The sequence below is a fragment of the Stegodyphus dumicola genome, chromosome 4, assembly GCF_044657685.1.
Source record: "Stegodyphus dumicola isolate Sdum_Otavi_A_Nest chromosome 4, ASM4465768v1".
Lineage (NCBI taxonomy): Eukaryota > Metazoa > Arthropoda > Arachnida > Araneae > Eresidae > Stegodyphus > Stegodyphus dumicola.
Genome location: NC_140771.1, coordinates 191,264,708 through 191,288,452, shown reverse-complemented (window position 1 = coordinate 191,288,452; position 23,745 = coordinate 191,264,708). Strand labels below are relative to the sequence as shown.

Sequence of the window (23,745 nt, the reverse complement as noted above, 5' to 3'; positions counted from 1 at the left end):
TATCATTCTTTTAGATTTAAAAACATATTTTAAAGTAATATTGCTTAAGAAGTCAGATTTCTTTATTTTGAATTATTAAACTATATATACACTAAAAATTTTCTAAAAATTTACGCAATGCATAAATATTGGAATTTTTAAATTTGTCTTGCTTTAGCCTACGAGAGATTTAAGTCAGGATTAAAAAACTAAAAACTCTGACATTGTTTATGTTCTGAATACTGCAAATTACAGTAAAACTACAAAACTGCTGTAAGTATGTTAAATTCCATCTATTGTTTGAAATTATACTTTTTATTTATTTGATACACAGCAGGAGTTAACTTGATAATGCACAATTAAATCGAATGATACAGAAAATTGATAAAAAGCATTTGAAAATTCCTAATTACCAGTATTCAAATTTATAGGCTTTAACTGGATAATGCACAATTAAATTTTATAAATTTAAAATATACAGGTCAGTTTGCATCATCAATCGAATATTTAGTTTTAGTAAGAAGAAAGGAATTTGTTATTAAGAAAGATTAAGATTTAAAATTAATATTATGCACATTAACGTACTTTGTGAATATTAAACTGAAAGTGAATAAATTTGGAAAAGCTTCAATTAAGCAAATGGCATCTAAGATGAAAAAAAAAATTAAATTACTTTAGAAATATAAATCAGAATGTAAGATAAAAAATAAATTAAAAAAGCATTTATTAATGATAGTACACTTTACCCGAAATAGCTGATCAAATAAATTATTTTTCAGGAAAACATATTTTTTTTTCAATAGGTAAAAACTTACAATTTGCAGTTAGAACTTGTTATTCAAAAATAGTTTGAAATGTAAAAGTATAAATAAATACTGTGTATGTTATACTTTTACGAAAGCATTCATATTAAAGACTCATGAAATGAGATAAAAGCTGAAAAACAGACAACAGTTATCTTTTAAACACAAAAATGGAAAAGTTCAAAATATTCCCTAACTCTTATAGCTCATCACTATTTCTAACTTAATCATGTCGCCTTGCATTGGACTCACATATTGTCAAGCCTATGAATTAGTTTCTGGTACTGTATGATAACAAGTAACTCAGATGATCATTTTAATGCTATCGTATTCAACACAATTTGATACTATAGCTAGTAGTGTTTGATATGAGACATAATGCATGATAGTCTGATGACAGCAGTGATGGAATAATGTTGATGAGTGGAAGGCTGGCATTTTATGATCACTCCCTCCTCTTCAACATTTTTATAAACCATTTATCGAAATATTTTCCTTTCTCGTATTTTACTTTGTATTCCCGGAAAGAGCTAACGCAGTTTTTTTTTTTTTTACACTATTTTGAACGAACTGCGTGTGATTATTCACCATTCATCAATTCCATCATATCGGGGGAATTAAAATGTATGACAGATTATACCAGATGGTTTCCGTTTTTGCTTTTCTAAAGATAAAAATTTCGGTAGCCTGCTACAGGCCTTCTTGGTTAAATGTTTACACGAAAGAGAAAAAAAATATAGATTGTCATAAATATTATAAATTTTTTGTATTGTTTTATCAAGAGATATTGAATTTTTTAATATTATATAGCAGGAGTGGCCATAGTGTGGCTTAGGCAGATATGTGATGCGGCTGCTATGCAAATATGGTAGAAACATGTATGAAATATGGTAAACTTCAAACGTACATATTTTGTAATTACTTTACAGAAAGGGTGCGTCGATTTTCTGTAGCATTAGTAGCAGCAAAAGTTAAATTTAAACGGTCTGTTAGTAAAAATAACTTGACTATCACTTTTTATTTCCGTTTCCCTACCAAATCATGTTTGAGAGTATCAGTCAAGTTTCAAATTAAAAGACAGAACGTCTTTCTGCCGCTTCAGATCAGATGTCTGCTGAATCATTTCTTTCCTATTCTACAGTAAAAGACTGGGGAAACAGTCTCGCGCGAGCCAAGAATCTGTTGAAGCTAATTCACATGAAAATCGACTATTCGAAGCATTGACATCAGAAAATATTGCTGTGTCCAGAAGAAAAAAAATGAATGGTCCGAGATTAAAAGCAAGGAGATAGCAGCAAGATTGGATCTGTCTAAAGTAACTGTTTTGCTCATTCTGCATGAACAAAGCCTTTGCAAAGTATAAGTATCCCCAACATCTTTCAGAAATCCAGAAATAACGCTGCTAGTTTAAGTAGCTTGACTAATCTTTTACAGCCTAGAGTTAGTTCCAAGTGATTACCTGCTCTTCAAACTGAAATTTGACCTTTTTTTACTGAACAAAACTGAATTCTATGATAGGGCTAAAAGACTACCTATGGAACATTTTGTGGTAAACTTGAATGTTTAATTACCAGTGATACAGAGGTAGTTGCACACTTAAAGATGCGAAATGCATTTTGAAGTACATATGATTTGGGTTCCAGGTTTTATAATATGTAATTTAAAAAAATTAGTATTTTCTAAATATTGCACTTAACATAGAGAAACTCAGCTTAAAGGTATTATTTTAGTCATTTTACATAAAAATATTCCAACCTTCTTCTACGCATGTTTGAAAGTTTTGTAAATATTGATGGTAATGGGGCTTTTCGTTCTAAAAAGTTAGGGGAAAAAATGTGTGTTAGGGATGTTAAAATGTACAGTCTTCTATTCTGTAAAGATCGACACAAAGTTTTAGATGAAACGAAAGGTCTCAGGCAAAATGCGTTTCAAATGCAACTACGGATTCAAAAAAATAGTATTAAAAACGTCATTACATGATCTGTGCTTTTAATAATCACATCACACCGCATCATAATCAAAATCTTAATAACGTGGAATTATATAACTTTCTGAAAAAAATGGAATGAAAAGATAGCATATTAGTAGAGTATATATGTTTCGTGATAAAATGCTATTAAACAGCATTAGTAAGGCAAAAATTCGTTTATCAACTCCGTCATCGCCCGAAAAATAACACGCAAAGTTAATTCTTCCTTATATTTTGGGTCTAGATAAAGTAAGATGGATTTTCTGTGAAAATTGTTCTAACATGAAGTAGTGAGCGACATCTTGCGGATAAAAAATGTTTAAATATAAAATAATAAATTTCCTCTGATTGAAACTGCGAATTAGAACAACTGAAAGAAATTATTTTAAATTCCATTCAACGCAGTTTAAATAAAACTATACTTCTTTTTACACAAAGAAAAGAGTTTCAACTATCCACCACATTTAAGATTAAAAATTAAGTTAAAACTTCCCTTGTCTTTGATAACAAATTAAGTACATAAGAAATAAAATTTTAAGTTTCTTATGACACGATTCGCCTGAGAGATTTTATTTTATTTTATTTATTTATTTTTTTTTGACTTTTTTTAAATCTCTTTCAGATACAGCTTTCATGGCTAAGTTGAGCCCATTGGTTGCAATCCTACTAGCAGTGGTGGGGACTCTTTTAATGATTGGAGTTGTTGGTCTGGCTTTTGTGCAGATTCGAAAAAGAAGGCCGATTAAAGGTAAGCTCCAAAATTAATTACTCCCATAGAACATAAAACTTAAATTCTCATTGGAGAAGTTTCAAGTAGAAGCTTTTTATTTGTCTGTACTTTCTTCGTAATCTAGATTGCTTGCTTTCCTTAAAGAGAATCAGAATACGTGCATTGAATAGGAGAGTGAAAACTACATCAAAATATTTATAGAATGGACATTTTATTATTTTATTTAGATCCAAATAAATAATTTTAGTTTAGTTTCTTGATATTAAGATGTCTGAATTTAAATAGTGACTAGAAAAATTTAATTTAAGAAATATCTTCTGAAATTCAAATTATTATGTTCATTTTTGAAGATATGTACTCAAGCACTACTTATTTGAGGAATAATAATTTTCATTTATTGTAATATCATTTGTCATTTGCAGGAAAACTAATACTGCGGGCGTTATATATAACTTTATTAAGGTTCTGCAATAAAAGTTATTTCATTAACTCATTTTTAATTTTCATTATGTAATGTATTGGAAGGTAAGTTTTTGATAAAAAGCAGGTGATGCTAACACATATCAACATATCTGCCTAAGCATGACTTTTATAACTAATATCCGTATTCGTAATATTTTATGAAAAAGTTTGATTGCATGGTTTTGTATTTAAATGTATCTTTTACAGAATTTTAATAACTGAAAAGTCTTGTAGCTTTAATTTAATTGGAAAAATATTGCTGCGTAAAAAATATCACTTATTTAGCTCATAATTTACGAAAGTTTTCATTATGTAATGTATTGGAAGGTAAGTTTTTGATAAAAAGCAGGTGATGCTAACACATATCAACATATCTGCCTAAGCATGACTTTTATAACTAATATCCGTATTCGTAATATTTTATGAAAAAGTTTGATTGCATGGTTTTGTATTTAAATGTATCTTTTACAGAATTTTAATAACTGAAAAGTCTTGTAGCTTTAATTTAATTGGAAAAATATTGCTGCGTAAAAAATATCACTTATTTATCTCATAATTTACGAAAGTTTAATTTTTTTTTTTTTTTTTTTTTTTTTTTTTTTTTTTTATGAAACAGAAAATTTTCCATAAAGAAAAGTAAACAGTAAAACTGATTTTGTGATAAAAAAGTATGTTTATCCAGGTACAAGCTATTCTACGCATAACTTGTATTGTTTTCTTAAAAACAATTGTGCTATATATATTCAGAAGTGATATATATTTTAATGCAGGCGCAGAATACATTTACAGAAAACTATTAACAGAAAAAATAAACATATTTTATTTTGACTCTTGAATTTATTATTATTATAAGCATAATATTTATTGGCTTGAATTTTAACTTGATATTAATTGCAAAGTTAAACAAAAAGCTCTCTGACACACTTTTATGCTTAATCTATGTTATGCATAAATATCATACATATATTTGTAATTACTATTTTGTTGCTTATTGTGTTGTCAAAGATATCTCGTAAGTAATAGGAACTATAAATAAGAAACTTGTAAATGAGTGATATGGTGGGACCCGCTTTATAGGAAGACTACATAGGAAATGAAATATTTCACCGCTTTTTCTCTAGAATTCAGTCGCAAGAATTCTGGTCAATTTTTTGGTATATTTGGTCATAAGAATTTGGTCAATTCTTTGATCACGAAATCAAAAATCTTAAAACTGCAAGATGTAGGAATATAAAACCATGCAGGCGACTTGTCGTCTCATGCGCGCATGAGGCGCGCATGCGTCTCTTGTTTCGTTAGAAACTGAACCCCATTTCTGAATTTAAAACTAGTTTTTCTTCTTGGGTAAATTTTTGTAATTTTAAGATCATTAATAAAACTGTTATTATGAACTTTCATTTTTAAACTTTAACAATAAATTCGTCTGGTGTATATTGTTAACAAGGCTCAAAATTTAAAATATAGGGTGCGGCAGCGTTCATAGCGGAATTTGACTTGCGTAGCGCAATGACGTACTGCATGGATGCTCGCCAGCTTTAGCCGCATTCGTGTACTAATGAGCTGCCATTTCGAGTGTGACAGTGATATGGATCGTTGGAGTGCACAGCATCGTGCCTTTGCTGTTGAAAGTTATTTCAAGAATAACTACTCTGTTATTGCTACCCAGCGTCTATTTCTGCATCATTTCAACTTGGGACGTTATGGGAAAGTTCCAGATGGACGGACCATTGCGACAGGCATTTCCAGGTAGAGTAATTTACCGTTTTGGTGACATTTTCTGGCCGCCTCGCTCACCTGATCTTTCATGTGGCGACTTTGGGGGCACCTGAAGCAAGAAGATGTCCGAGCACGTTGTGCCACCATTCCTGAGTTGAAGGATCGCATCCGAACTGCCGTCGGCAATGTCCCAGGGAATGCGTTACGCCGATTTACGGCAAGCTTCCAACGCCGCCTAAATGAATGTGTTGTGCAGATAGGGCACCATATTCAAAAAGTAATCCACGCAATGGACAGTGACTTACACATTAGTAAATGGCATATCTTTAACTATTAACTGGCATATGAAGTAATAAATAAATTACAGTTACTGCCTTATGGTGTGCTTTTAATATCCTACTATGAACGCTGCCGCACCCTATATTTCAGATAAACAGTATAAATGAATGAATTTATTAATGATTATCCTCTTTTTGCTGGTTATAACACTTTTTAAAATATTATGCAATGTTACTTAACTTTGTTGTATTATTAATAGGTTTTCAAGGTAAATGGTTAACTTAAAGTTGCAGAAAGAAAAGTATTTAAAAACACCTTTTTCGGGGCTGGTTTCCTAATAATATTTAATAAATCTACTTATTTTCTTAACACACTGTCATTTTAAAAGCATTTATTGGGATCAAATTCGGATGACCTCGCTGCATTCTTTAAAAAACTTATTTAATTTTCGTAACATTCCTTTGCTTGATCAAACGATAAATTTTCTCATTTTGGAACAGGCTTCATGTATAAGTTTAAAATTCAGACCTTTGTCACATGTGGTAAAATGAATACGTTTGAATTGTTTCTAAGCATTAAAGGAGGATTTTGTATCTGTATTGATTCTCAAGTATTAGCAGATAGTAAGGAAAAACTACTGGAATGACTGTAAGGCCTACTGGAATAACAGTGATAAATTTATTAAATGTTTTCGACTCTTCCAACAGGCTGGAAACAATTTTAAAGGACTAAATTAGAATAAAGGTTGATTGCAAAGAAATTACATCAAAAGTTTATTATTATTATTTTTTAAATTTCGAATAAATACTTTCACCTTTTTGCATGCGTACGGGTTCATAAAAGATTGAATGCACAAGTCCGATAACAGGATAATAAAATTTATTGTTTTCAAAAGAAATATACCAGAAGTCTGGAATTGTCTTGAGAGATATTCGTACAAGTCTTCACAATATCACGCAATATAATCAGTACTTATATTTCAAACTACTCTAAAACATAATAAAATGCAATGCAAAGCCCATCTAAAGAGAAAGCTAACTCGAATTTCTAAATTCTCGCGAAAATAACAACTCGTAACAACAGTAAGTAAGCAACTGAGAGCAGACGCTCTCTTTTCGGCCTTAAAGAAGTTTAAACTGGCCGGGCGATATCTTTCTAGTACTTTATGTTTCTCGAGATTTCTGGAAAGCAAAAAGAGTGTGGAATTCAGATTCGGGAAATTCAAAGTCCGGAATCGGGCAAAGTGGAAAGAGTCCAGCCAAAGCGGAAATGGCAAAGTTGCTGGAAACTTCCCGGATAATGTCCGATCTTTTACTTGGTTTCCGGATTTCGACGACCAGTTCGCGAAGTGGTATGGAACGATCGGCGAAAGTCGGAAGAAAATAGTCAAAAGAAGATTGCTTTACATTTTATTAATTTCAAATGATGAAAATCAATTGCAATAGTATTAAGCTTATAAAGTTTAGTGCAGTAGATATAGTAGTATAGTACAGTATAAGCTTATAAAGTATTGTACCAGCAGCTTTCATCACTTATTATAACAAGATGAACTTGTATGACAATTCGAATAGCGCAACAGGTGGTTCTTTCTGCATTTCCAGCGATTTGTTGCGCACCTGGTACTGTAATTTTGTCGAATGGAGCCTTGGACGTCGGTCAGTGATTGGGTAGACGCGATGGTTGGTATTTTACTTTCAGTGGAAACAGTTTCTGGTGCACGATGAGAAACTCACATATGGAATACAGTTTCTGAGAGCCACATGTTCTATTCCTAACTTGTAGAGGCCGTCTTCGACTTTCAAGACAACTGCAAAACCGCTTCTTGGATCACCGCGACCTCTGTCAACATCTGGTCTACAGAAGCGTGCATTATCTCCAACTTTCGACGTTGGGAAATTTAAATCTGAATTTTTAAGAAAGCAGACCTTCGCAGTTTGGCCTTGGAAACTAACATGAGCTTCTGACCTCTTCTTCCTGATTTCTTGTTTATTATAACATAGCCTGCAAGTAATGTTTCCTCCGTACCCTTTGTCTGCTTCATTGCTTATTCCACATGGACAGATTTAGCAAACGAAAAATTATATAATCCTACATTAGTACTTTTTTTAGAATGCTTTCATTTTAATATTGTCATTTTTAACGAGTGAACATCTTCTTTTTAAATACTAGTTTTTTATGCATCGAAATTATCGTACTTTAAGAGATTTTATTGTTTATTTCCAATATACATACAAGTTCTGGAATCGCTGCGTCGTTTTTCTCCTTCAGTTTCTCAATTTATTCTGCTTTTTAAGAATGAATAATACTTCCATTGCCATACTTCTTATCATTAAAATGTATGCTTAAAACATTTTTTAACTTATCTAATTAATTTGTTATCAAGAAGTATTTTATTCAGACATACATAAACTGGACAAATAGAAATTAATAAAGGCAATTATATTCTTAATATAAATTTTTATTACTTTCATTATTTTTCATCGTAGCAAGAAAAGACATAAAATTATCTGCAAACATATATCTGTATCTATCTATATATAGTATAGTATATACATATAAACGCACACACACACACACACACACATATATATATATATATATATATATATTATATATTCATTTTAAGAATTTATATCAGCTGAAAAAAATTGGATTAGTCAAAATTTTGCCCTTTTTACAAAATTGGTACGGATGGAATATATTAAAACTTAATTTTGTCAATTTAATCCGTGTTTTTAAAAAGTGAGTAATAATTCCCTATTTTCTAGATATTTTTCCATTTCACAAGAAACATGTTTACTAATCTCAAATTCAGCTTCCTATAAAAATGTTTTTCTAAAAAATTGCTAAATCCTACATTAGTACTTTTTCTTTCGAAAGCTTTCATTTTAATATAGCAGGAGACAGTTTTCACCTGCGGAAATAAATCACATTTTTCATTCTGAGCATTTTCGAGTTTTATTAATATTAAACAACTTTTCTAATAAGTACTTTCTTAATGAATTCTTTAACGTAAATTAAGATTAATGTTGCAAGAAATAAATAGTAGGTATTCAGAGAGTTAAAATATTTCTTTAATTGCTCAGAGTAAGATGATGTATAGAAAAACTTCGCGAAATCTAATTTAGCTTTGTATTGTAAGTTTCCACAAGAATAATCCGAAATGAAATACTTTCTGGTGGTTTTGCAGAAATAGACATTCAAGGACATATCACCTCATACCACTCTCCAACAACTAAAATATTATTTTTTTTCAATCATTAGAAGAATGGAAATTTGAGTAAACTGACCCCACAAGAAAGTAAAAATAGAAACTTTCATTTGTATTTTTACTTTCTCTCTTTTCTAAAGGCCCACCAGCGGCCGAGCGGTAAAAGTCGCTGAACACTGGTAGTTCGGTCCGAGGTTCGAATCCCGCGAACGGGCTGGCTGCATGGGCGTTTTCGTGGTTTTCCCCATGTGTAACGTGTATACGAGCCAGTTTCCCTTAGAAAGTCCTCCACGAAGGCATCCCTTCCCTTAGGCAGATAGCCCTCGTGTGCTTTGCCATAATTAAATACACACACACTCTTTTCTAAAATTACAAATTTAGTAAAAAATACTAAATTTGATTTGGACATCCAAATCAACAATTGCATTTTATTGCTCAAAAAATGTCAGTGCTCTTTCAGTGTTTCTTAAACGCTACAAGTTGGAAAAAGATGTATTCAATAAAACAATTTCAGTGGAGACTAGTTAAAGAATTTTATAATAACTGAATATTTTTAACTGATGTACAGATGTGTATATACATATCTGTATTTTTAAGTGTATTAAAGCAAACTAAAACTGCATGATTTTCATCATGGCAAACTACATCTCAAAATTTAAATGTTTTAAACTTTGCTTTAAAGCTCTTGAATTATAATGTAAATGTAATATGAAAAAATAAAGCATAATTTTGGCACGAGAAAGCACAAATTTCTAAGGGCACTTAAGAAATCTATTTTACAAAAACTTGCATTTTTTATCCTAAAGCAGAAGTTACTATATTGTCTCGATGTTATTAAGTTTTTGCTGACGAAAACGCAATTTCAAAAATATTTCTTAAATTGCTTAAATAACATTCTGAGTAAATGATTGCTGTATTTCACGTCAAAGAATGCATATATATATATATTTAATAAATAAATAAATAAGGAATTAAATTATCTGTTTTAAGCAAGCGTTTTTTTTTTTTTTTTTTCCTTAAGAAATAAAAAAAACTGTACCGAAAATAAATTATAACGAAATACAAAATGAGCCAGTATCTAAGAACATGACATTGATATGCATTTTTATGTATAGCCTTGTTACACTTGTTACAGAGTGATGGTACGTGATTTATGCTTTTTGGAGCAAAGCCTGTAGAGTCTGTAGATTGCATTGTAGCAGGAGACCTTAAAAATGTGCAGTGCCCTCGTTGGGACCCGAACTCTGTAGCTTTGGTATACGCGTCGAGTATACTTCCGATTACATCACGAAGGCAAGCGGAAAAGAGAGAGAAAACACCTTATATACTCACCCTTTTAAAGAGCGACTGGGAATTAGAAGACACATTCGCCAAATCCTGGGGGTGAAGAATCATCATGTAATGACTTTACAAATAGTTCGGATTTGAAGAAGACTTGAAAAATGTGTAGTGCCCACGCCGAGACTCGCAAACTGGAACTCTCAAAAACGCGTCGTGTTTGCTTCCCATCACACCAGTAAGGAATGCGGAAAGGAAGCAGAAAGTATCTTATAAGACTAGCGGTTTTTCAAGCATTTTATAGTATTCGCCCACCAAAGATCGACAGGTAAAGTAGCTGAAAACTAGATTTTGGCCTGGACTTCGAATCCGGTGAACTGTGCTTCCACGAAGGCATCCCCCTCCCCAGGCAGATAGCCATTGAGAGCTTTACCATACACAGATAAACCAAAATGCATTAGTTTGAAAACATATGCATCCATAAATGTATTTGTTAAACTGTTTATAGCTGTTTTTAATTCATCTGAAAGTTTCTCTTTAACTTTTGCTGTCATAATTATACCTTGAGTAATTCTATTTTAAAAAATCATCCATTTCTTCAGCTAGAAGAAAACTACTTTAATTATCCAGTATCTAACAAATGGTTTTACTGAGCATTTTTTACAAATTTCACATAAAATGTTAATGCTCCGAGTGCACCTTTTATATTATCATTAAAAGTATGCTTAAAACTTTGTTTTGTAAATGTATGCTTAAATGCTCATTAAAATGTATGCTTAAAACTAAATTAAAATGTATGCTAAAACTATAGCTTTTAAATTTTTGTTTTTTATAGAAATTATTTCATGTAAGTAGTTAACAAATAATAGCGCGAGGACAACTTAAGGGTAAACAAATAAGTCATTTTTCTAACAACAAAGTATATAAAACAAATAAGGAATTAAAAATAAATATATAAATTAATAATTTTGAATTTTTCCAAATCCTTTATATAAAGGCTTAAACTTTCCAATTAGGGATTCAAAGTTTCTAATAGAAATTAAATACTCGAAAAAATAATAGCAGCAAATTCTGTATTAAAAAACATTAACAACTGAACGAGGATACATTCAGGGATTTACATTTTCCGATAAAAGTGTCTTTAAAATGAACACACGCATAAAACGAGTTTTTAACGACGTGATGAATACAAATTATATAAAAATATAAAACTATAAACTAAAACTAGTGGCTTAACTATGGGCCAAGGCCTGCAGTGCCCGAAATCTGCTTTCTTGACCGTCGGCCCCGGGGTGCGTAAGCAGATGCGCTGAACAAGTGTCGCAGGACCCCCAGTGTTTAGTCCCCAAGCGAACTTGGTACTCATTTTATCGACCCAAGTGATGGAAATCAAAGGATGAAAGCCTGAGTTGACCTCGCTCAGCCTCGGACCAGTGGTGCTGCTTCGCGATGCGCTATCCATTGCGCCACCGGGCCTTATATAAAAATATATTAAATAATAAAAATTACACTAGTACTAGGGAAAAAAGCATAATTAAAAAATGACTAAAGGTAAAATATAAATAATGAAAATATTTTGCATTTAGCTAAATATTTTTAAAAGAAGAAATAACTTTATTCTTAAGAAACAATAAAACCGAATAACGACAAATCAAATTTTTCAAATTAAAAAACAAATGTGCAAAAAAATCTTTGTAAAAATGTAATTCTATATTTTCTAATAAAGGCATTAAAATGAAATATTAAAAATGCATAAAAATGTGCGAGGACGGGATAAAATGAATTATTAAAAGCAACAAGTTAACTGTCGCTATCTTTTGCAAGCGAGTTGTTTCTTTTGCGAGAAAGTTCTCAAACATTAAGAAAAAAAACAAAAAAACTTTCTCTCTATTTCTCGGAAATCTTCACCTTCAGTGCAGCTAATATTTGATATTTACGTTCAAATTCTACTTCGGAATGCTAACTCTTTATTAAAAAAGTTGGCGAAATGGCAGATTCTCAAAGCAAAACAAACCATGCAAAAAAAAGATATTTTTCCATTTTCGCACGCTTTTTTTTTTCAGAAGAGAACGGATAATTCAAGGCCTTTCGTTCAGCTCAGTTATCTAACATCCGATGAAAGAGAGTTTCGCTCGCGAAATACGCTCGCAGAACGAAACGAAGGTTCCAAGGCACGGTGCAATAATTTTTCTCCTTGTGCACACAGTTCTCCAGTAATTAACAATCAAGGTCTCATATATATCTATATATACATAGATAGATACATCATTCAACGCTTCTTTTCTTCTTATTTCTTTTCACCAGCTTAATGCTTGAAGAAATGGAGGCGTCTTTCTCCGATGCGAATCAAAGAGTAAGAGAATTCCTGTTACAGTTAATTGTGTTATAATAATTCTGTTAATACAACTAAAGGCCTCAGTTAATTCATTTGAAAGGACATTATGCGCAGAAAAAATAACTAATCGCTGCAAGAGAAGCGTCAGAATTCGAAAAATGGAATAACAAATATTTTAAAAGAACTGAAGACAATCGAAATTAAAATTGATAATTTCAGATGTATAGATTCAGGATTCTGAAGCGAAATTATCTGCCACTTACCCCTGATTCGTCGTCTCAGAATTTTTTCATTAAATTTTCAATGTCTACTAAAGCATGAGAATTGATTACGGAGTTTTGAATTCGATTTGAACCGAACACCCATCCCGAAAAGAGCCAATTCAATTCTGAATTTAGAGTTTTTTTTTCCGCTGTTTCCAATTTCAGTTGCAGCTAAGAATACATTTGCACCCACAATGATGTCAATTCGCCTACGTATGGAGAAAAAACCGTTCTTCCAATTGTAATCCCTTCACATGAGGCCAAATGAATTTTGATATGTCTAAGTTTGGATAAATTATTTCTTAATAATTTTCAAATGAAATTTCTTGTTTAACGACACATTTTTTTACAGTTTTCGACTTCTTAGACATAACATTTTCAGTTTTTAAGCATATATTCTCTCTCCTAATTCATTGAATTCTTGTATGATATATATTTAATATATTTTGAATAATCAGATGTATCAAAATAATCGAACGTAACTTTTATGTCTTTTAAAAATCAGTTTTAATAAAACGTATGCATACTATTTATATATGTGTACTATAGTAGCATAATATTATCATTTAAGCATTTAAGGTTAACATTATAAACATTATAAAGAAATTATTATTTAAGGTTAACATTATAAAGAATGTCATATATTAATTGTTTTCATTAATCTAATATTGTCATTCCAACCTAGACTAGTTTATTAAAGGTGACTGATTTCTTTATTTATTTGAAAGTAACTAAATTTTCTTCAAATATAGTTCGTTTTTTAAACTTTGGTTTAGCTACTTTAATTCTTTCATAACTATAGCGTAATCTCATGTCAATTCTGTTTCTGATGTTTTTCATTGTTTTTCAAACATTGAATTATTCATCAGCTAACTCTTTCTCAAAATCATTAGTAGCTTTAGCCCACATTTCTGTATTCTCATCGATATATTTATCTAACCAAGGAGATTGTTTAAATTCCAATACTCAATTCCAATACTCTTTCAATTTTAAACCTCTTTTCAAATAGTGTTTTAAGTTTCTTTGATGAACAACATAGTGTTCTTTATCATATAAAACTGCTAAATTACTGTTTATATTGTCTACAGCCATCTTAGACCAGGGGCTAAAGGCATATGTATCTGAATGCTTATTGTGCAGTTATTTTTTATATTTTAATAAACAACTTATAAAATATAAGCAATATTTGAAAAATTCGTTTTATTAAGCTAATCATCATTGTTGTTCCATTTAAATCCGCCGTACTATAGTTTTGACCCATAGCACATTCATATAAATTACTGGCACATAGGTCTTATATATATTATTTGTATTAAATTATACCTATTACTTGCTTTTCGATACCTGTTCCAACAATGAGCTAATCCTCCTCTCGTTCCTTTTTCTAAATTCTAATCATGTCAAAATCATACAATTATTGGCACTATTTGTTTTGTTAAACATTTCTTTGCAAGCGTTGTAACTATCGTTTTGGATCTAAGTCGTAATATTTTAGACAAACGTCTGTAAAACTTTCAAAAATATCTTATCTCATTGATACATCCGATTTTACATATAAATCTGAATATTTATGCAAGTTTGCAATCTCAGGCTCATTCCATAATTTTTTGCTCGCCTATATTTCACATCGGAACATTTACGTCCACATAATATAGAATCAAGTTTATCTTGAGCTGGTAATATTTTTCTTCATATCTTGCTTTAGAATTCGTCTTAGTTATACAATAAATACTTTTTTGTGTAATAAGACCACAGACTTTTCACCAGAATAAAAGCTTGAACTTTCTCTAAACATTTCCAGTCCAAGATTTTGCTATAACTGAAATGATGGCATAAATTTAAATGAATCCTTAAACCTCATTTTCATTCTTTTTATTTGTTTACTAAAAGATGTACACTTTCCTTCGGTATTTGGAATAACTTCAATGTTAGTTTTATCGCATCCAGTTTCTTTTATTAAAAAAATCTGAAAGACAAAAATGTTTTTTTTCGCACAGTGTTGCTATTGCTCGCTTCGAAATCGTTAAGTTTCTTAATCAGAAACTCATAAATGCTTTACAAAATAGGAAATAGATAATAAAAAATTCCAAATTTGGGCTTCCAGATGTCCATATTCGGTTGGAGACGTACGTTATTCAAAATTTATGGCTTTTTGTACCGTTGTTTTATAACGATACGAGAAATATACATACATTTATGCAGATTCCTCTTTATTTAATTTGTTTTAATATAATACAGACCTCTAACATTTGGTGACAACAATTTAAAAAGTGATTCGCTGTTTATAGTGAATCAAGGCAAAATTCCAAAACGAAGTTAATAGCCCTTCTTCTTCTTCTAACGCCCCTTGGGCTAAAAATGCCAAAACGAAATTAATAGCCTTTCTCGGCTAACGACCTTTGGGCTAATAAAGGCTTAAATGATCTTCCTATCCTGCTAAATTTTGAATTATTTAAAGAATGAAACTAGGAAATTGATAATTTAAATTGCAAGTATTATATGCTGCCCTTGTATATTTTCTAGTTTAATTGCAATGATCTATGACATTCCTTTTATTATTTGGAACATCAGGTATGATTTCATTTTTACATATATGACAAATATTTGTATTTTCGTACAAACGCTTCATTATAGTCTATTATATTCCCAAAGTATATTTTCCCGTTTTTTCGCGAGTAAATTGTTCGGTTTCTTGAACATAGTTTTCTAATATGTATACAAATTTACGAACTGCATCAGCTTCCCTGTAAATGGAAGGTACTCTATAAAATTCATGTACATATTTCATGTAATAGCTGAAACTGGTTGCTTCATGATTCTGAAATTTTATTATATCTAAATTTTTTGGTTCAGGTAAAGAAGTACCTATCTTTTTCAAAAGAGCTCCAAAATCGGCATAAATAATAAATGGTACTATCTTTAAGTTTTATTAAAATTGAAATTTTATATGTGTATCTTTTTTAGAAATTTCTGCAGGATTATTTCATGCACAAATTCATGCGTTTTTAAATCTTCTTTTAAATAAAAATATCTTACACACCCTCACATAATTAAAATATTTGATTTGTAGTTAGTTGACGTCTTATTAATCTTTTGATATTTTTATCTAAGGATAATGAACCTTTTGATCACCTTCAATGTACTCGTACAAACACGTAAAACGTAAAACAAGTTTACGCATTTCTCTAGTTTATTGTCATTTATTCTGATTAGATGAATGGATTTTTCATCACCATATACATTTACAAACATATCCTTTAATTCCTTAAATTTCTTACTATTAACTAGGGCGACAAGAAATTCAGCTCCTTTCAAATTAAATTTATTTTTCAGATTCATATATTTTGACACTCTTTTGGATAAAAGTTTCCAGTATAATGAGCTAATTTAATAGACAACGTTAAAATATTTATTATCATTATTTTTTATATTCATGATTGCTTGTTTTCTCTTAATTAATTCTAGTAAATCAACGTAAGATTATTTGTAAAGAGGATCGTATTTTTTAATTCTCAATTCTTAATGTTTAGTTTCTTCAAGGGTCCATCCTAATTCTTTCGCCATGAAGTCATCCAACTCATTAATCAGTTTAATCAGTTTATCTGTGGCATAATCATAAAAACCATCAAAATGACTTCACATCAACATTACTTTATTGGATTTTTTAAACGAATGCTCTTTAAATTCCATTTTTTGCATACAAAATAACTATAAGTTTGCATTAACTTCTTTATTTGTCATACTATTTGAAATTTTTAAATTACAATATTCCTTTGACTTTCCAAGTTATCAAGAAGAATCATAATGTGATTTGCATTCTAATCCTCCTTATCTTCATCCAAGATTCTTATCTTGAATGTTAAGCGATTTCGAGTAGCTCAATGTCTTCATCACCACGCATGCTATGACTCAAACTTCGCTGATGATGACTTTCATAAGATTTGATGACATTGATCACATTTAATTTGTGATGCTGTAAGTTTTTTTGGTTTAAAAATAATTTTTGTTGAAAGGAAATATTTCATTGAATTATCTTTTTTGAATTTGAATAACTATATGATTAATCAAATTTTAAGCTTTAAATAATTATGGATATCATCTTCTCTACAGTAAGCTTAGAGTTGTTTAGCTGTCTGGCTTTTGAACTCCATTTATAAAAAAAGCTTCTTTCTTATTGTATTCTTGAGTTACGAATCCAATGAGATCAGAGCCCTGTTGATTTATCTCAACTGATAACAACGGTTTCCAAATTTTGCATTCTTTTAGGCAGTAAATATGAAATAATAATAAACTCCCTTGAGACTTTTTTCATTTTTGAAATTATCTTCCATCATTATGTTGAAAATTCTCAGTTTTGAGACCCTCCCTTTCGAGGTATTTTTTTTAATTCGAAAATCTTTCGGCGTAAACGCCTTTCTTGATGTTCATTTATTATGTTTCGTAAAAAATATACAGATTCGTGATTAAGCATTTTTAAGACGGTTCCCGATGCATGAAGATTTTTAATACCGACACCTACCTACCTTTAATACTGCTGTTGCAACTATCACTATTTGCAAGTTTTTTAGCCTCTGTTAACTCGCAACTGGGCATGTGAGTCAGACTTCTAGTGTTATTTATCCATTACCCCCATTTTGTTTTTAGCTGAACTGAATGGGGAACAGTTTTTCTCTTTTTTTAATTCCAGCCATTTTTCTCGCAGTCTAGGAGACTGCGCCTGTCTCTCGTTGTGTTCTCTTAATGCACCTGCCTCTTGTGCAAATCTTAGACAATGGCGTTGAAACTTTGTCCTTGGAATGTAGTGTAAAACTTTCTGATACGCGTTTACAGGCAGACCTTCAGACTTCTAAACCAGTGCTCGCCAACCGATGGACCACGGACCACTAGTGGCCTGTGAAAACGTTTTGGTGGTCCGCAGAAGTTTGGGAACATTATTTATATTTTTATGAAGATTCAGTTTAAAAAATGATGAGTAACAAAAACCTATTATGGAATATGGGTTATACTTTTTTTTAATTTTAGCTACTACTTTTAGCAAAATTTCTTCTGAATTTAGCGACTTTTTAGCTACTTTTGCAGGTGTATCTAGCGACATTTGAAAGTGAGAGTTGACATCCATGGATATGTTGGTGTTATCGATAATAGCGCGAAATGGAATTCTCTTTCCTTTTGAATTACAAACATATGCTATTGTAATAATTAATAACACATTTCTTCCCCGTGTCAACAGGCAACTTGATGGATTTTTATGAGAACCATCTTCATTCATCTTTACAATTGCATCACTGGGAATTTTCGTTTTTGTTTTGTCTAACTGTTGAGCGATGGCGCCATTGCTGAGTAAGCGATGATTACTTTGTTTAGAATAACTAAAATTTGGCGGCATAACACTTTCAGTTTATTGATACTGCTTTACTTTTGCCGGTTTGATCTTGCTTTTCGTGAAGTTCATTTTCAGTGATATGGAAATGTGAAGCTTTCTGTTCAAGAAAGTAAGATTTTTGTACTTCTCCTAGGCAAACTGCTGAACACCAAATGTTTCGAAAATTATATAAACGAATGAAACATAGAATTACATGTATTGGAAAGTTGAATATTGTTTTTGCGTATTAATATGTTGTTTTTATGGTCTGATTTAGTTTTTTCCATATTAGTGGTCCGCCAATTATAAAATTATGTATGTAGTGCTCCGTGAAGTGCTAAAGATTGACGACCGCTGTTCTAAACGAAGCAAGAAGTGATATCAGTGATGACAATAACTGTTCAGTAGAATTTTTTGCATGAAAATTCTGATTCGACTAGTTCAGAATTCTTCGAATGAGAAATGGAGATCAACTAAAATATGAACCATTTTCATGTAAAAATATTATAATGTAAAAACGATTTTTTTTAAACTAAAACAAATTCTCAGAACTCTTCCTCACAATATGATCCAATTTCCAGGAATGCTTTCATAAAACAAAAGCAAAGATATTAAGATTTCATTTAAGAGAAAACCGTTTGGGAACTGCTTTCTTACAGATTAAATGTCGCAAAATAATTACAACAGACCAATGTAAAAATAGAAAAATTAAGAAAATTCTTCAAAAATCTATGAATAAATCAAGAATTACAAATGACTGGAAAAAGAATTTTAATAAGTGATACAGAGGTGCCGGAGATATTGAAAAGCCTTGAAAAAAAAATCTGAAATTTTTCAGATTTTAAATTACGTCCAAAGGGGCGTTTTTTAACGTTTTGAGTGTTACCTTTATTTATTAAATATCATGTTCTTTGCACTTAAACTATAAAATTCAGTTCAAGAGCAATATCGCAAAATAATGTTAAATTAAGCATATCTTTAGGATTTCCGATATACACAGTCTCGCGAGCTGGAGATAAAAGTATTTTTTTTTCTATATAACGTTGCCATTTCTCGCTTTTAAAGCATTGAGTTTGTAAATCAAAAATTCGTTAAAGTTTTACAAAATATAAAATCTATAATAAAACAAATTCCAAATTTGGGATTTCAGATGCCCATATTCGCAGTAGGATTTCGTCATTCAAAATTCGATGGCTCTATGTACCATTGTTTTATCACAATGCGAGAAATAGACAATCATTTATGCAGATTTTTCATTATTTAATTTCTTCAAATATAATGCAGGACTCTAACATTTTGTGGCAATAGTTTGAAAAGTGAACCGACGTTTATGAGTCCGACGCAAAATGCCGAAACGAAAGCAATAGTCCTTCGGGACTGAAATCCCTTTGGACTAAAAAAAAAAAAAAAAAAAAAAAAATTGGAAGTGAGAAAAATATGCTGTTTTCTTCCACCAGTGAGAAAACGAAACTCTGTATATTTAATATTACCATGAAAAAAAGGTTCAGATTTATTCATTCTCAATTTTTTAAACTTTATATCATAAAGGTTACTTTTCATATTTGATTATTTTCATCATACATAAGAGAAAAATTAATGCGATTTGAAAAAAAAAAAAAAAAAATAATTCTAATTTTTTCAGAATAATATTGTGAAATTTGTATTTTGAAAAAAAAAATGTATATTATAAAATTAATAATTTTTCTTCTGATAATATACTTAGTAAAATTTAAAAATTAATATTTTTATATTAAGAAAATGTCCACAGAATACGTTATCAAATTTTCCTACTGTTATTTTTGTTAGAAAATGTCATTTGAATTTAAATTGAATGGGTCTCGTAGATCGAACCTGTGCAGTTACGTCCAAATATACCAACGCCCTAGTTAAGGGATAAAGCTAGAATCAAAAGGGAAGAAAGTAATCCTTAATCTTTGTTTTGATGTTGTTTGCTAGAGTTAGTCCTTATCCTTTTTGTATTATTTTTTATATGAGATTTTGTTAAAAGTTTATCAAAATTATGTGCCTCGTCATTTGTGATAAAGAAACAGCTTTACTTTATTATAATATTCTGCCAAAGAATTCTTATCCACTTCCCCATTTATTAGCAAAATATCAAGCAATATCATTATCTGATTTTTTTTTCTTTCAGAAACGTCGCAGAATTTTTTAGTTATCTCCTAATTTACTTTCTAATCCCTTACACTGCAGAAATTCTTATTGTATGTAATCTTTCGAAGTAGATCTCCAGTACGTTTTCATTCTTATAATTATCCTATACATTCGATCCTTTTAATTGAATTTTTCCTTCAGTCAAATGTTTAGCCCAAGACATTTGGCTGTTCAGTTGACCTCTTTCTTCACCTAATCTTGTTTGAAAATTGCTGGCTTTTCAGGAATTGTTTCTGCATTAAGAATTGTAGACAATCTGACGGCGAATCTGAATTATTTTCTTCTAAAAAACTAATGTATAAGTATTTATTCAAATCAAACGTCATAAATTATTCAGTACCGTTTATGGCTTCGATAGAGTATTCTACATTTCATACAAATTGGCTTTCTCTGTTGTATCAGTAACAGTTTTATGAAATTTCTGATTGGATTTAAATATTTCTGTTTCCTTCGTAATCTTATCTTCAGTTTAAGTCCAATTTTTTTTTTTAACTTTATGGCTTCTAAAATACTTTTGCATTTTTTTTTTTTTTTTTTTTTATTTCCTAGTATCCTCTTGTTCATTTATAGTGAAATAAAATTTGCATCCTACAAAATGCGATTTGCATCATGAAAAAATTTCAGCCTCTATAAATGATAAAAATAAAAATTATTACAAGGAGGAAAAGATTGCAGATCCGAATCCAAACCCTCTTTTGTTCATCCACAAGCTTGGGATTGTAGGAGATCTCGACTAGAAAAAAAATGTTTTTTTATGAATTTATTTCGGAAATTTTAAGTTACGATTCATGCAAAAGTGCTGAAATATACATAAAAATAAATATTCAAATGTAATTTAAAAAAATTTAAACTTTTTGAAGGTATTCAAATAGAAGCTATCCTAAATTTTAAAACTGATAAAATGTTACAAAATGGATTGCTACGGAAATGTAATAAATATAACAAACCATTCTTTGCTACGGATGACTTAAAAAAATTCGTACAATTAGAAGATTTATATCCCAATAAAAAGGATACAGTTACATTGCCTTGCTGATAAGACAAGTATTAAGGAATCATCCTTTTGCGGTAGAGAGAAAAACGCGTCCATCATTTATTTAACTCAAGCCTATTACAGCGTTCCAGAGAAAATAATGAGCAACTGTAATTACTTCATAATTTACAATCAAAAGAATTAAATCAGATTATCAGAGAAACTGATGGAAAATTAACAAGAGAGAAATTTAGTAAAATTTATAATAAATGCATTGAAGAACTCCGTGGTTACATCCCATTTGATTTTTAAAATCCTGATATAAGATATACAAAAATATATAAAAGGAAAAGAAATTGTAAGATTGATTTTACGTTTATTGCATGAGTTACAAAGTTTATAATGAAAACAGTTTGTAGTTCACTGTCTCTAAAATTTTGTTTAATGCAAGTTCTTTATTAACCTCCGAGGTTTTGGATCTTGCTACACTGGATATTATAACATGAATTATCGAAATTCTAGATAAACGTTAAAATTTAAAAATGAAAGAGGAATATAAGCATACGTAAAATTGTTATAAATCTATGTTAAATTCTCTGGAAGTTGAAACCAAGACACAGGAAGAAGTTTTGGTAAAAGAGGGAAAATGTATTAAAGATGTACAGTTTTTCCAATTAAATAATTTCTGAAAAAAAGAAAAATTTAAATTGTTACTATATTTTTAACTATATGAATGAAGAATGGAAAATATTTAATAAACTAATTAATAATTTTCTCTTTGAAATGCATTTGCCAGGGCAGTCGTTTATAGGGCCTCGTACGAAGCTTTCAATGAGCAAAACGTGAATGAAGTGTATGATAAAAATATGTTATTAGATTTAGTCACACTTTCAAGACCCACAATGCGTGAAAGTATAGAAAGAGGGATTGTTAGAACAATTATAGAAGTAAAAGAGATGTTTGGAATGGCATACTTCTGAAAGGCAAAGAAAAAACAAAAACAAACAAAAAAATTCACATGAAGCATTATCTAAAAACCACAAATTCATATAGAAAGGTATTTGCGAAGGCTCTAATGAAAGTACGTTTTTGACCAAAAGACTTGTATAAAGAAAAGAAAATCTTAAATCATGTATATTATAATCCGGAAACAGGATATTATAATATGATAGAAGTGTAGAGGAACTTCAAACTGCCTGAAAAAGAAACTGGAACCTTTTTACGATAAGAAAGTACTTATACAAAATATAAAACACTCATTAGAAATTTAAGAAGAAGAAGAAGGAAAAGAAGAATTATTCCTAGTTCCTTCCTTTATTTTTAATCATGGTTGAAAGTAATACCAAGAAAGATTATATTGGATAAGCAAATAAAGCTACGCTATCAATATGTTTCACATATTAAATGCTCAGGTAAATCAGGGAAAATTATAGGAAAAGAGACGCTTTATTTGCCACTTTTTTTAAAAAACACAAGAGACGAATTCACAAACGCGTTTAAAAATATTTATAATGAACGAATTCACATGAGGATTAAGATGAAAAAGATGCAGATATTATCAATACAAATACCGAATGATTTATTAATTAAGATTTAAAGACTAATAAAGCTTCCTTTTTTAAACTTTTTCCTCATTTCTCTGAGCATGTAATATCTAAGTATTAATAATGAAACTTTACTTGTTTATTGAATATAATGTTTCCTGGTATTACTTTAAACTATAATAAAAGTAAAGCTAATAAAGAAGAATATATTTTAATCCCAAGCATAAACATTCAAAAAATTTTTAACTAAAATAGTACATTCAGTGTTCCTCCTTAACTATAAAAATGCACAAGAGCAATATAGGCATTATTTAATGATTTGCAGAGTTAACCTTCAAAACTCGTGCTTCAGACCTTAAAATTACTTTCATCGCAAGATTTCTAACAATCATAAAAGTATAATGGATAAATATTTCAGAGGTTCGTTTATAGTATCACGTTTAATTTCGATGCTGTGTACTATCCCTTATGGCAAATATAACAGGAATTCTTTCTCTGTGTTTGGATAAGTTTATAAACTTCCTCACCAGACTATCAGATCTGTATGAAAGAAAACCCTACAATGATTGATCAATGCGCTAAGCTCTGTTGTCTCTGCTTTTCGATATCTCCACGATTGGAGTTTCGATCGAAAGCAGGTGGTAAAGAATTCTTTAGTTACCGCGGTTT

The 23,745-nt window shown here is 30.3% G+C and overlaps 1 protein-coding gene across 1 annotated transcript in view; it reads left to right on the top strand.

Annotated features, from left to right (window-relative positions):
- LOC118182238 (adhesion molecule nephrin-like) overlaps window positions 1-23,745 on the top strand; it is a 324,602-nt gene that overhangs the window by 173,120 nt on the left and 127,737 nt on the right. Inside the window, exon 9 of the mRNA XM_035351562.1 lies at window positions 3,374-3,499. Coding sequence (XP_035207453.1) covers window positions 3,374-3,499 — 126 coding nt within the window. The remainder of the gene's footprint in view (window positions 1-3,373; window positions 3,500-23,745) is intronic.